The 15,974-nt window shown below is 36.8% G+C and overlaps 1 protein-coding gene across 9 annotated transcripts in view; it reads right to left on the bottom strand.

Annotated features, from left to right (window-relative positions):
- Positions 1 to 15,974, bottom strand: part of MPDZ (multiple PDZ domain crumbs cell polarity complex component) — a 162,550-nt gene that overhangs the window by 72,275 nt on the left and 74,301 nt on the right. For all 9 annotated transcript variants that reach the window (XM_049617511.1, XM_049617427.1, XM_049617260.1 and 6 more), the window contains 6 exons: positions 13,898 to 14,044; positions 12,882 to 13,046; positions 11,481 to 11,666; positions 10,113 to 10,322; positions 8,346 to 8,462; positions 5,652 to 5,819 (listed from right to left, as the gene is read on the bottom strand). In XM_049617511.1, coding sequence (XP_049473468.1) covers positions 5,652 to 5,819; positions 8,346 to 8,462; positions 10,113 to 10,322; positions 11,481 to 11,666; positions 12,882 to 13,046; positions 13,898 to 14,044 — 993 coding nt within the window. The remainder of the gene's footprint in view (positions 1 to 5,651; positions 5,820 to 8,345; positions 8,463 to 10,112; positions 10,323 to 11,480; positions 11,667 to 12,881; positions 13,047 to 13,897; positions 14,045 to 15,974) is intronic.

Below are 15,974 nucleotides of genomic sequence, written 5' to 3' on the forward strand. Positions count from 1 at the left end.
CACACTTAGATGCTGGCATATATTGCCAAAGAGTCTTCCAATTTTTGCTCACAAAAATATGGGAATACCTTTTAACTGACCTTGCCAACCCTAAATTAGTTTGCTAATTTGAGCTGAAAGAAATATATTCTAAATAAATATAAAATTTAGAGTTTACTATGCATGTCCCTGACAATTAGTGAGAACGTGACAATTGTATATCTCCTGTCAATACTTCCTTCATATATTTAATCCAACTTTTCATAAGTTTCATCAGGGTTTCCACTTGTTCCTGTCATTGATACACTGTATGTGAAAAGCCTGTGATATATACCACAAATATCTCTGAGTCTTTACTTATCTTCTCTGCCTGTACATGTTATGTTATATAGATATACATGCAGAAATTAAATTCTTTATGTAATCAAGAATTCTTTATGGAAAGAAATTCTTGATGCAATCAAAGTGTCAAATTATTTTTGTGCTTCTGGGTTTCGTAAGTTGCTTAATAAATCCTTCCACACAAAGTAAATGAAATGCTTTCTAGTATTTTTCTTATTTATAAATGCTTTCTTTTCAGATTCAGTTTTAATCCTTCTAGAATTGATTTCAGGGTGTGGCAAGAGATATGGGTCCCTTTCTGTTTTTCATAAAAGGGTAATCAATTTTTCCAATACAGTCCATTACATTCCTCTTCTTCAGTGTAAGTTATCATCTCCCTGGAATTATCAAATATTCTTGGTACAAAGAACTGAGGCAAGTGGGAGCATCACGCAAGGAAGTAACACCTTTAGACTCTTCGGGAACAATGACAGGAAACCATCATCCTCCACACAGTTGGAGTCTAACCCATAACCTGCTGGCCCACTCACCCAACTTTGGTGATTTTGTTCTAATGAAAAACAACAATGCACTTACTACAGAATTAGCTTCTGTATTACTATATTAATTATAATATTTAGCAGTAAATCATTTTCCTCAGGCCTCAAATAAAGGTTACAATTAAAAACCACTTTTCATCACAAAAAGAGGTCAAGCCACCCTTGTTAGCTGGGGTTTACTATAAATCGTGTAACAGAAATTTCCATGCATTATTCATAAAGGAGTTAACACAGACACACAGAAAAGAAAGAGCTAATCAACACAGCAGACAACATACGCCTACTTCAGAAACGTTTCTGGTTGCTGAACAACCAACTGAGTTTTATTTTTAAAAGTCTTATGGATCTAAAAGAAAAGCAGCTCTTCCCCTGTAAGATGTTCAAAAATAATTCTATAATTTCCCAGTGCAACTTGGTAGCTAAACCGAAGTCTTGCAAAAAATCCACATTAATATGTGCCTCTACTTGATACGGCCTTGTTCTCAGGGAAACAAAATGACAGGTTAAATAAAAATGTCAAGGACACTTGTAAACCGCCGTTTAAAGGTGATGAATAAGTGAGGGTAATACCTGGGCACATTATTTACTCAGATGATTTATTTATATAGACTAAGTAAATACTGAAACATTTACTGGACACAACCTAATATTCTCAATGAGCACTCTACCACAAAAGCCTTTTCATAGTCTTTTCACGTGGGAAAATATACTACAAGCACAGCTGCCCCAACTTACCATCATTCTCCCACCCTTTCTGAGATAAGGTATAGTGCTTCCTTTATTGTTCGTACACTGACCCGACTGAGCAAAAGAAGCGACTGGTTTTATACCTTGAGAGCCTGTTGGTTTGTCACTAAGACTTCCACAATCACTCTCAGCATTCTGACTGGAGTGCTTTAATTAGTTTTTCATACTAACCCCTGCTCCAAAGAAAGAAACAAACATTTTAAACATGGGTGTGAAGGCAGCAACATTTAATACTACAGAATGACTCTAAATGGAGATCTATAGGAATAGGTAGATTTTTATTTTTTGTTAATTGTTTTTTTTTTTTTTTTTTTTTTGAGAGAGAGAGAGAGAGCACAAGCAGGGAAGAAGGGCAAAGGGACACACGCAGAGAGAGAAAGAGAGAAAGAGAGACAGAGAGAGAAAGCGAGAGAAAGAGAGAAACAGACGGGGAGAGAGAGAGAGAGAGAGAGAGAGAGAGAGAGAGAGAGAGAGAGAAAGCCCAAGCAGGCTCCACACTCAGCGCGGAGCCCAACACGGGCTTGATCTCGGGACCTACTGTGGGATCGTGATCTGAGCCAAAATCAAGAGTCAGATGCTCAACTGACTGAGCCACCCAGCTGCCTCAGATTTTACTTTATTTTTTTTAAATCCTGGAATCCATTAGCTGTGTTTTAGGTGCATGGTGCAAGAAGGGGCTTCTCTCTGGACAAACACCGAGTTTCCCTTGCACTAGAATCAACAGCATTTCCTAGTGGGACCAATATGAAGAATGAAGGGCATGCACAAAACTGGTAATCATTTCATCCCTGGGGTGAGAGCCAGCGTGGATGTAAAACAAAGGGCGGGGCATGGGAATGTGGATAAGGAGTAGAAAGGAAGACTCCTTTCTATATAAGTATTCTGTAAGTATATGTAAGTATGTATGTATTCTTTGTAAGTATTCGATCTTTATTGGGTGTATTTAAAAATGCAAAACAGGAAAAAAATAAATGAAAGCATCCTCTTCCCAAAACCATGTTGAGCTTTTAAACAAAAGTCTACAAGCACTTAAGTTTGTAAAACAATTATTTCTGCATTTTGTTATGTCTGTGAAGGTGACAAGGAAAAGGGGATAAAAAGAAAAAAAAAATTCAAACCTATAACAATGAGAAAATCCACTGGGTTCTGGCCATTCAAATTCACACTTCAATGACCTTCCTCTGTTAGTCCAGATGCCATAGAAGTAGCTGGACGGTATTTTTCAGATTCCTGAGTAATGGTTATTTTTCTTGAACTGTTACATGATAATCAAATTAAGCAAACACCACTCCTTAAAAAATAAAAATCAGAATGGGCTCCCAGATGGGAGAATTTGGGGCAAAGGAGCTCCAAGGTGTGCCTCCAGGCCTTGGTATCCAAGCTGCTGGCCAGGCCCACACTCTGCTTGTAGGAGTCAGGCCTTCCTCTAAGAGGACTCCCCGCTCTGGATGATTAGTTCTTACAGCTTCTGGTAGTATACATGACCACGGTCAAAGACTTCTCTCTCATCAAGGTAAGAGAAAAGGTGAAACTATTTGTGCATTTCCAACCACCAAGATTATTACATAGCTAACAAAGTAAAGTCAAAACTGTGAGCAATCACTGAGATCCTCACACTATTTTATACTTCTTTCAAATCAGTATGGAGGCTTTGCTGTCTTAAATATCACATACTGTATGATTTTATCTTATCAATTAAAGGATTCCAAAGTGAACTCGCTTTTAAGAAAAATGGCCAGTTCTAAATTCCATGTCAAATTGTCATGCTGCCTTTTTTTTTTTTAACGTTTATTTATTTTTGAGACAGAGAGAGACAGAGCATGAACGGGGGAGGGTCAGAGAGAGAGAGGGAGACACAGAACCTGAAACAGGCCCCAGGCTCTGAGCTGTCAGCACAGAGCCCAACGTGGGGCTCGAATTCACAAACCACAAGATCATGACCTGAGCCGAAGTTGGATGCTTAACCGACTGAGCCACCCAGGCGCCCCAACCATGCTGTCTTTTTAAAATAAATTTAGTGCAAAGAAACAGGAAGATGGATGCATCATCTGGTTTTTTATTTATGTACAATTTTCTAGTAAATACCTTGGTACTATGAAGATGCCATAAAACAAAAACAAAAATAAAAAACAATGCTGCAGTGATTTACCACGATGCAGAAACAGTCCTACTTGCTAAGAAAAACTGAAAGCACACAGGAGTTTCTCAATGTGTTTTAAAACACCCTCATTAATGTCTTCTTTGTTGTTTTGTAGTTTAAATATTTCAGTTGATAGGCCAGCTTGCCAAAATTTGCTTCAACAAAAGAGTAAACTGCTTAGGGAGAAAAAAAAAAAAAAAGGAGGCAAATAGACTTCAGTAAGCCAATATGGTGTGCTGCATACAGCCAGCATTTGCCCTGTAAAATATATGCTTCTCAGTATGCAGATTGTGTAATCCCTTTAAGTAACAATTACTAAGTTAAACAATGCAATCTGTCCCGCTGGCAAGAAGAAGTGTGCTATGCTGTGGATTAGGAGAGTCCATTAGGAGATGAACTCAGCTTCCAGCCCTGAGGCCAGTAAAGACTGAACACGTTCCAGACGGGACGTGGTCACACAGACCGTCTCAGGTGTGGTGAGAGAGGAGCAGCTGCTCCATTCAAGATTATACCTTGCAAACCAATTCAAGGAGATTTCCCAGCATCATTTGCAAGGGTAACAGGTGCACCTTGAACGTGAAAGAAAATGCTTTGAAAATGTTCTGGCCAAAAAATTACTTGTTAATCAGGAAAGGAGGAAAAGTGTGCTAGACTCGCGGAAATTCTGCTCTCCATCTTGTTCAAAAATACAGATCTCCTTCCCACTGAATTTATGTGGAAAACAGATGTTTCCTGTATTTAAGTAAGTTATTGTCCAGTCTTTTTATCTTCGTTTTTAATGTTTATTTATGGTACATTTCCAACATAGAAGAATAAAGAAAATATATCCATATATGAACTCTTGGCCCGGATTTAACCGATGTTAACATTTTGCCATATTTTCTTCAATCTCTCTTTCCTCTTAAAAGGATATAATTCATTACAGATACAGCTGAATTCCTAAGCTTCCTTCTTTCTCAAAGAATAAATTGTTTCCTGAAGTTAAAAAATGTCATTTCCCACACACACTCACACACAATCCTCATAAAATACATTGTATTGTCTATCAGTTTCTAGAAAATATTTTTAAAAACTCAACGAATCAAGAGAAAGATAGGCAACACAATATAAAAATTGTCAAAAGATATTAAGAGGCCATGGGTAGAAGTGAAAACCAAATGGCCAATATATGAAATGGTGTTCAACCCCACTAGAAATCAGAACTCCAAATCCAAATAGTAAGATACCATTTCACATCCAGAAGATTGGACAGGTTTTAAAATATTACTTATTAAACCTTATAAAGTACCTCACCAAGAAAATGAATGGAGTTGGGGCACTCGTGCCAATACTCTATTTCTAAAATATACTTGGCACAGATATGTCAAATAATAACTAAATTCTTCATCCAGTGACGTTTAAACATACTTTGCCATTCACTGTGATTTCTACATAAAGTATTTTTGGCATCATTTTACATAAAAACATATAACAGCATTAAATTTAACTTGCTGGTAAATATTAATGCAAGAAACATTCACCACCCAACTCTGCATGAAAATCAATTTTAAAACCATTAAGAAAATAAAGTTATACTTGTGATTTTTCTAAAGTAGACACAGCTAAAAACACAATTTGAGAAATACATTGACTTTTTTCTTTCTAACATGCAAATCCTAATCAAAGCTTTGAATCCTTGGGTCTATCATTCTGTAAAACCGAACAATTTAGGTAGTACTTAGTAGTCTAGTAAAAGATGCTCAATCAGCACTACCTGAATGAAACTGTGCTTTAGTCTGAATGAATCCATGACTGGAGAAACACAGTGCCTCCAACATGCTACTCCCACAATTCCCCATAAACACTGACCTCTGGAAAATTACACGGAAGGCTCTCCCATAAATAAAATGACAATCCCTTTGTACCTTGGGAGGAGAAGATGGAAGGGAGGGACCATAGTTCAGGCCATCGCTACAAGCACTGCCATGAAGAGATAAAATAGAGGCTTGAGTGGAGTAGATACTGTCATTATCAGGAGAGTACTGAGACTCAAATGTAGACTCATCTGCTAAGTCAGCCTCATTTGTGTCCACCTAGGAACAAAAATGATAGTCTCGGTTGGAAATTCTGTTCTGTTACATATACGGCAAGTCTCTACCTGAGACTAAAAAGCATCCCGGCATTCATTCTATCTCCTACATGACCCCTTCACACTCTACGACACATCAGAGACCGACTAGCGCAAGAGAATAAGGACAAATCAGGGCTGGCATCAGTTATTTATTCCAATAATAAAAGGGCAAAGGTAACAATTAACAAATGGCCGGGATCAATTCTAAGTTTAAAAAGTTCCATAAATTAAGGAAAATATTTACTTTTTCCAGTCACACTATTTTAAAAAATACCTGCCCGACTCCTAGAACTGTCTAATAAAATGAATGAGGTCAACACCTTCCCTATTCAACTAACATAAACTCAACAAGTTTATTAGATTTTATTAAATTTATTAAAGTTTATTAAATTTTATTTATGTAAGTTGAATTAAATTTCAGCAAGGCATCCAGGCAAATATCTATTTAGAAAACTCACTAAAACAGTATATTTTAAGTTATTTTTAACTAGATTTTAAAACCATTCAAATTGCAAACTCAGAACCTGATGGTGATCATCAGAAACCAGAAAGAGTATCTGTGGTTTCATGCTGAAATTATACTAACAAACAAGGGGCCTGATTATGGCTGTGGGGAAGCTATAAAGTTATAAACTCCTATTGTTGGAAAACTCATAGAAAGTAGAGAATTTGACTGTATATTAACTCCTGTTACTATTGGGGCACCTGGGTGGCTCAGTTATTTAAGCATCCGACTCTTGAATTTTGGGTCAGGTCATGATTTCAGGGTTCGTGGCACTGAGCCCCACATCAGACTCTGTGCTGACAGTGCAGAGCCTGCTTGGGATTCTCGCTCTCTCTCTCTCTCTCTCTCTCTCTCTCTCTCTCTTTCTCTGTACCTTCCTTGCTTGTGCTCTTTCTCAAAATAAACTTAAAAAACAAAACAAAACAAAAAACCCCAACTCCTATTACTATCTTCTCTAGCAGAACGAAGTGAAGCAATCAACTCATGATGAGTCTGAAGCTCCATTTACAATTCACTTACAGTTACACCTTAGAATACATAGAACTAACATAAATACTACCCTTCTCCAATATTACCAGTATTTTCTGTCTTGATGGCAAAATCCCTGGTGTTCTACTTCTTTGTGATTTCAACTTACATGTATTTTGCCAAGAGAAGAATTAATAACATTATACCAGGTCACATTCTTACAAAAACATGGTAAGAACACAGATAGGTCATTTCCAAGTGACCCTCTTTCTAATAATACATTTTAAATATATGTTCAAAATTCATTAGCTAACTGCTTTGTTGAGTTTTACTCTTCACAAATACACATCATATAGAACAATCTAGATAATAAATAACACTGCTATCTAGATAGATGGTATTAACTAAGCTTTGTGCAATGGATTATTAATATTGTAATATGATACTGTTGCATTTAATATACTCCAAAACTTTCCAAAAGGCAATTTTAGGAGCTGGTTAATATAAAAATATTAACAAGGAGAAGTGTCTCCCCAGAATTAGAATTATCAAAATCAAATAATTCATACTTTGTTTTAAAGCAAGATATGCACAATTGGTTATAAGTACATAATGGAGAATGTCATGGGTTTTAAACCTCGCTCTAGTCTGATGCCCTGAAACAAGAATTTAAAAAGTTGGGCATATTCCTTTGTAGTCACACAGGGCAATGTCTCCCCAAAAGAAAAGTTAGGTCAGGAACCTGGCTTTAATAGAAGTAATGCAATAGGATGTACAATCTGTTATATTTATGTTGTATAAATGCCACATGTTTATTTATATCTAGTATTTACCTTTATATTTTAATTATTGCTATAGTATTGTCTCCTCTACCAGACTGTAAAGTTCTTAGGAGCAAGATTCATGTGTTTATTCGTCAAAGTGACCTCCAGTGGTCCACAAATACATTTATTCCAACAAATAATTTTTACATAGATCAAGTAAAAATAAAATTTTAATTAAAAATTTTCTAGCAAATCAGTGATGTTTACATTCTGTAATTTGAGAAAACGTGGATTTTGACTATTTTGGAAACTTTTGTGTTCTTAATAACTGCATCAATTGATATATTTTCACATTATTTAAATATCAAGTGGAAAAAATACACTTGTTAATCTTGTTAACAGGTAGCCAAAACACCTGATTAATGACTGAATACTAGAGACAGTTACATAAATGCCTAGAAATGGCCCAAGTATGAAATTAAAACAATCGGGTGTTTCAACAACTTTTGGTATGACGTGAAGATTAATTCTACCAGTTGTCAGAATGCATTGCCAACTGAATTTCCTCCCCAAATCCAACAAATAGCTTTCACACATGATTTCTGAACTATGAGAACCACTGCAGTTGAAATTAAAATGTTTACTTTTCCAAAACATAATGAGTAGAGTAAGATTTTAGGATATTTTGAAAGGCAAAATATAAGACTCATAAGATTTCTGAAAGAAAGCTTGATAAATTGTGGCCACTAACCAGAGCCAAGTCAGCCCTGAAGAGGGCTTTGTCAGCCAGCCCTTCCTCCTTGCAGGAGTGTGGCGAGTAGAGAAAGGAATCTTCCTTAGCAGAAACATAACCTTCTTCTGGTGAAAGCTGCAGGGAGAATGAGGCTCAGTGTTTGAGGATGAGGATAAGAGAGAACAGCAAGGAGGAAAGAAGGAAAGCAGGGGAGGGGGATAGGAGAAGAACAGTCAGAAGAGAAGAGGAAAAAAAATGGGAAAGTTTTCAAATGATAAATATTCATATTTAATGTTTTGATTTGTTAAATACAACAAGGATATTTCTTCTAATACCAACACATCAACTGTTAAGTGAGAATCCCTTCTAACGTTTTCATTCTTCTTATAAAAGATCATCCAAATCAATAATTTTTTATATTATAGTAATCTTCTGGCCATTTTTATCTGCCAAATATTCTGGCTACACAATGACTTCTTAATATAAAAATAAGTAAGGCACTTTTTAGGTGTTAAGATATAAAGGAAGCTGCATGAAAAAAAAAAGAACATTAAAAAGAAGGATCAACTTCTAGTTGTCATCCTTTACTAGAACATGATGATAAAGCATGTGATTTACTTGACAAGGAATGTGAGTGAAGCCTCTCAATTGAGCATTGTTTAAAAAAACACACAAAAATTCTCTCTGTAGACAATCTGCTTATATTATAGACCCAATATAAGGATATTGTAACTGATCACACTGACAGAAAACCTAACATTTTTATTTCAATCTCAAATAAAATAGGCTAAAATCTTCAGATTGCCTTGCCCACATCACCCTGTATTAATAACATATGCAGAACTTGCCTCCTTTTCTCTGTTTTCATAAATATATTTTCATAGGCTACCAAAGTTTACTTTGTAATACAAAGTGAGGCATGAAAAATTTAATTAACATTGCAAATATATTAATAAAGCTTACTATTTGAACAAATGCTTTCATAAAGTCAACAAATTGTTATCTGATGTTTAGGCAAATACACCTCTGTGTTTGTGTTTTAAGAAAGGTGTATTTGCCCTTTCACTTAAAATAGATTTATACACAGAAAAAGCCCTCCAAATATTGAGAACGTCTCTAATATTTATTTGCAATTCAGTGATAAGTGCTATGTTGTAATCATTATACCTAATAAACATACTGACGTTATGTAGCATGAACTGATTAGTTGTTTTTAATACTGTACTAATTAATAACAGGAGGGCTATTCCCTCCCAGGAGGAGAGCCAGAAGCTGATGAACCTACTGTGAAAAGTTCAATTTCTTGCTCTGCAGTAATTAGACAAGAAATGTGTTGAAATCAACAGAATGCAGGACCTTAAACCACACTGACAGAGATCCTACTTTATTCCACTATAATTAAAGATTCCACTGTCAGTTGTTAATGCTATTAATTTCTCTAATACCCCACTACATTGGTATAGATGTTTTAAGGCATATTTCTTTGAAACTACTCATTTGATACTCATCGTGAGCTTATTACCCAATAAAAAAAAAAGATCAAAAGTGAACTACAAAACTATAATTTTAAAGTTACAAATTTATTTCTGAATTGTCAGTTTTCTTTACTTTTTAAAAAAATATTACTCAAAATTAAATCTTTATACTCATAGAGCCAATAACCATCGTGGTCAAAATTACCAAATGTCATGATTCATTCACGAGAACACCTTCTGAAGCTAACAGTAAGCCTGAAAGCCATTTTGTTTACAAATTTTAAAAAAGCAGTAAAACATGAATTCTTACAGGTAAAGGCTTGGCTACTCCAATTCTCACAGTTCCTGAGGGCGCACCCTTCAGCGCCTGCACAGCTTCCTCAAGACTGCTGTTTTCCAAGTTAACATCATTGACAAACATGAGTCGATCTCCAGGAAGAAGTCGACCATCCTTTTCGGCAATGCCCCCAGGCACCAAAGAACGAATTACAATCACAGTGCTCGCTGGATCAATGGGATCCTGACAAAATGAGGGGGAAAAAAAAAATAAGGTAGCTCCTTATGAGGCGGGGGTGGTGGTGGTGGTGGTGGTGGTGTGGGAGTTTTTATAGATTGGTCACTCTGAATTGTAATGGACGGGTACTCATTTCAAATGTCTCAAAAAAGAATTTCACGCACCACTTCTGAGGAATGAGTGGGGTAAAGGCTGTCTCCGTTTTGCAGAGTGCAGAAGGAGTTCCCCCTGAAGGACGGCATCCTCAAGTACCAAGCTGTTCCTGAGGAGACCTCATCACTGTACAGATCCCTTTAAACTTGTAATTTGAATTTTCGATAAGCTGCCCAATTTTATAACAGGCTTTTGAGGCCAGACATCAGATACAGGATTATTAACAGCGTTTGTTAAGTAGGATGCTACTGCTGTGGAGTGTACTGAATGACAGTCAGGCCTGTCTTCTTGAAATGAAGACATCCAGAAAGAGTCCGTACAGTAGTATGTGACGATGCAGCATTCAGATACACAGCAACAAGGCTCTGCAATCAAGCCCCATGAAGGAACACAACTCCCATGAGTCCTCAGAGGTGGCTCTCCGGTTCAGTATTAATTAATGAGAAGCAACAGCTGTGCTCTCGCACCCGGCATAAGCATTTCCTCAGTTACTCAGCACAGAACACAATGCAGGGTAAGGGTGGAGGCCACACTTGACCAATGTAAGCTTATTCATAAATTTAGTCATTTAGTCAAATGACAGGAATCCATATCCAGTTAGAACTCAGTCATTCACTACAGACAAAAGAAATAAGTATTTAACACTTTCAGTCTTACCACTAAAATATGAACTATCAATTATGAGCACGGGGATAAGAATAATTTAGACATACTCCCCAAATAACAAAAAAAAAAAAAAACAAAAAAACCCTCTATTTCTAGGATAGTCCTAAAATGTATTTTGTAAGCTCTTCAAATTCTCAAGGCTGAAATCTAGAAGAGCTCAATGAATTCAATGTTAAAAGAACCCTTCATGATAAATGAATCCTATACATCATCATTTGGAAAGATTTGCTAGAAACAAGGAAATGTCTTTGAAAACTAAAATATTAACTGATTTTTCTATTATCCACAATATACCTTTAGTATTGTATCATTTTACAAAAATTGTTAAAAACAGGATATATTTACCTGATAATCTAAGATGCTAAACCCAAGTCCTTTGTTTCCTTTCTCCAGCTCGATATGCTGAACATCAGCCTCCCACATGGCCAAAGGTCCTTGAACCTCCTCCGCATTCTGACCCACGTCGGTCATCACCAGCGCAGGATCCTCTGTCTCCGAGGACCCGGTGAACTCGCCCAGATCTATGTGCGGCTGCGTAACAGACCGGGCAGCTCTTATTTCAGAGGCACTAGTTTTAGCAGACACATAACCAACACTACAAGGGAAAGGGAGAGGCCCCGCATCTGCCCAGAATAAAACACCCACAAATAAGGGTAGCAACAGCTTACCATGGAACCTTTGCAAATTAAGGCAGTCATTACTGAAAGTTGTTACAGGGGAAGAAATACCTAACTTGGAACAGGCATTAAAAATGTATGGTTCAAAGATCACCTATAAAAATACACAATGGTTACATCTCAGCAGCAGGACTGTGGGCGGTTTTCACTTTTTTTCATCAAGTGTCTGAATCACCTCTACAGTCAGAAACAAAATGTAGATCTATTTTGATATTAAAGAAAAGGAATTCTTATGATAAATAACAACAATTGGAGAGGAAACGGCTATACGTAAAAGTTTTGTACTCTCGGCAAACAAAGGTTCTAAAATGTTGTGACTTGTGCATGTGATTATTTCATTAATAAATTAGCACGCACAGTAAGACAAGATGTGAAGTCAGACTGGCCTGGCTTAAAGATGGGGTCTATGATTTCTTACTGTGTTGCCTTGAGCAATATTCTTAAGCTGGACTTCAGAGTTACCCATTTGATAAAAGTTTTGAGGATTAGAGGAGGTAACATTTATAAAGCATTTGGCACAGAAATAGGAATACAGAATGTTAGCTTCTTTCAGTAAAAATATATTAAAGTGAACCTAAATTAATTCAATTTTGTTTATCTGTATGAACATAACAAATTCAGGAAAGGCATATTTTTGATGATGAAATTCTAGTTGATATACTACCTTTGCTGTTAATTACTGCACATGCTAGGACCATGGATGCAAATCTGCCTACCTGCTTTATTGTAATAATCCCCTTTATACCACATTAAAATGTATACGGATATGCATGGTGCCAGACTGGTGTCTCTACAATCTAGAATTACGTTCCTTATTTACCCTGTTCTACTCATATGAATATTACATTCTTCAAAGTTTTCAGAATTACTCCACTGTACCGATTCCTGCAGTCTGATGTAAATCAAATCCTAACATCATGTCTCATTATACCTTAAATGAGATTTGACTAGACTGCAGATTATGCAAAATTCAAATTCAAATACCAAATGAAAGAAGAAAGGCTTAAAAAAATTTTAGACGCCATTTAGGCTTCCCATTATTGATTCCGAGTAGTCTCAGATCTAATACCTTTTCTGCCAGTTCAATATCACATAAGTCCAGGCTATCCAATTCTGACTGGGGGGTGGGCGGTACAGTCCGTCGACAGCACACCATTGTCACTTCTATGGGCAATTCTTTCAAAATATTCACCACATCTTGGTGATTCTCCCCAAGCAAAGTTATGCCATTCACCTGTGCAAAAAGAGAAGTTGCTCAAGAAGGAACACTTCATAACATGAATACTCCTTTGAAATCAATCTTTTATTAAGTAAATAGGGATTTTACTCCAGTGATTACTATCGTTCTGCTGTGCTCGGAACTACAGTCACCTACATAGTTGACTTAAAACAACTCACATGCAATTTACAGTTGTGTCGGAAGATAATCACTATCTTCCACCCACATTTCATGTGCCAGTGTAGTAGCTGGGAAAGGGAGAAGTAATGAAAAAAATACCCAGGGATGAAGGGATAAGGAGGAGATTATTTTACAAAGTGACATTTCATATCATTAAGCGATAAATTACAAGGGAAAACAGTACATACAGCGTGCCAGTATGCTTTTCAAAGCCGGGGGAAAGAATATATTCAAATTTTCTTAGTTATTCCTTAAATGTATCTGGAAGACGGCACAGTACCAGATATAACAGTAGTTACTTAATAAAGGGTAATGAGAACTGGCTGGATTGTTCACTGCCCATCTTTACGTTTTTTGCAACTCTGAAACATGTACATGTATTATCTAGTCTAAAAAATGAAAAGATGTTTAACATTTTTAAAAAAGAAAGTGTTTATGGTTCTCTGGACTAAAACAAACCAAAAAATACCCAGCATGGAATTATGTGTGAAGATCAATGTATGTACAGATTTGAAATTTCTACTTTTGGTGGGTTTTTACTCGCATTATTTTTCTCAAGTACCCTTTGGAGGGGAAATTTAAAATAAGAACTTACTTATTATGCATACTATTATTACACATTAAGTCCCCCGGCAGCCTTTTCAGAAGTTTACTTAAGGGGATAAAGGAATGGAATAGCTCTTTACTTCCAATAGCTCATCTCCACTGAAAAGCTTCCCACTGTGTCCAACAGGACCTTCTGGTAGAACAGATCGGATAAAGTGATGTCCCACTGTTGCTTCCAGACTTATCCCCAACCCACTGCTCTCACTGAACTTGATCACGTGGGCCACCTGAAAAGAGAAAATCATCATGAATCTAGCACTTTTTTCATTTGTTTTTTTTCCCTCATGTATATATTTTATGTTCATCCCAAAACAGTCAACTTTCTCACAAAAGCTTCAAAAATCTTATTGTAGAGCTGCAAAGCTTTGGAGCTTTGACAGATTATTGATTATCTGTCAGCTCTAGGAACTAACACAAACCCCGAAGGAGGAGCCAGGTGCAAGCACCCAAGATACTCTGCAGTGCCTAGAGATGCTGGTAACAGATGGAGGGTCGTCTAAACTACCACAGATAAAATCAAATGCCTGAGCTCCAACAATAGTATAGAAAAGACACATACCTAGCATTTAAACTATGTCCGAGGGACCGGGCTGATCCATTGCACAGATTATCTCATAGGCCTCTCATAAAGAATGCCAATGTCTATCCTTGTTTCCCAAATTAGGAAAATGAGGTTCAGAGACAGTCCCTTTCCCAGAGTCACACAGACAGCTCTAAAAGAATTTTGAACCTGAAGCAGTCTGAACCTGGAGCCCAAACTCCTGACCTTATGCTGTGTCAACAACCGACAACGGTCTTTAAAAGTGAATCAAAGCTTGGGGCGCCTGAGTGGCTCAGTTAGTTAAGCATCCGACTCCTGATTTCAGCTCAGGTCATGATCTCGCAGTTCACGAGTTCGAGCCCCACGTGTGGCTCTGCACTGACAGCGCAGAACCTGCTTGGGATTCTCTCTCTCCCTTTCTCTCTGCTCCTCCCCCACTCTCTCTCTCCCTCAAAATAAATAAATAAACTTAAAAAAAAAAGTGAACCAAAGCTTAAAATAGGAGAATGAACTTCCTATTTCCCACTATTACACTAAATAATGAAGAATGTTGGGAAATCACCCACTTTCACAAAGAATCCAATCATTATAATATTAAAATCAGAAGGTATACCAATGATTATCTACTTCGGTCCCTTTATTGTACAGTTCAAGAATCTAAGGGATAGAGGGGCTGAGATTAACTTTTTTTTTTTAATTAAAGAGATTTTTTTTAATTACAAAAAGATCTCTTTCAAATCTTGCTAATGTGTGCAGGGCTATTATCAGAAACTGCATCATCCAATTTTGAAATCTGCTGGATGAAATCCTTCTAACTCCTTAAAACCCAATTTAAATGTCACTTCCTCTGAGCAGCTCTCCAGGTCCCTCTCGGCTAATGTCCATCAATCCTTCTTTCTACTATACCACTCCTCTTATAACTACATTTATTCTGTATAATCACGTAGCAAACAACTTAAAGTCAGATCTATGTCTTTGTTCAATGAAGGCCAATAAATAGCTTAGCTCTTGCTTACAGCATGCTTTGCCCTTGACACATAACTGGGAGTGCTACCAGATTACTGGACAATGCGCATGAAAGGCAGCCAAAAGTTCAAGGTCCTGGGTCTTCCCTCTGTGAGCAAGTGGTTCCTTAAAAGGTTCCCTTCACTATTCAATTACCCACGAAGAAGTGCAGTCTGGTTATTTGTCCCAGCCATGTTAATCCCAGCCCAAAGAAGGAATCTCCCAACTTCTTTTCATGCCAAATTAACCACAGTTAAGCTGGACCTTATTGTATTCTTCCCTGACTTGATTAGAATAGTAACAACAGCTGGACTTATTTGTTAACCATCTTGAGTTTAAAAAAAAAAAAAAAGGTCATTGTCATGAAGATTCAATGAAACACTAAGAACACCGCTTAGCACAAAGTGCTCAATAAATGCTAGTTACTATTATATGACATCTGTTCTTTGATCTCTTCTAATCTAGAGTTGTTTGAATATTATAAGCAATAGGAAAAATTCTACTTAACCTAGTATTTTATTTTTCCTTTTGAAAACCGTGAAATTTGCTGGTGTACATCTCAAGACTGATAATTTGGGTCACAATTGTTAAGTCTCTTTTCAGGACAGCAA

The sequence above is a fragment of the Panthera uncia genome, chromosome D4, assembly GCF_023721935.1.
Source record: "Panthera uncia isolate 11264 chromosome D4, Puncia_PCG_1.0, whole genome shotgun sequence".
Lineage (NCBI taxonomy): Eukaryota > Metazoa > Chordata > Mammalia > Carnivora > Felidae > Panthera > Panthera uncia.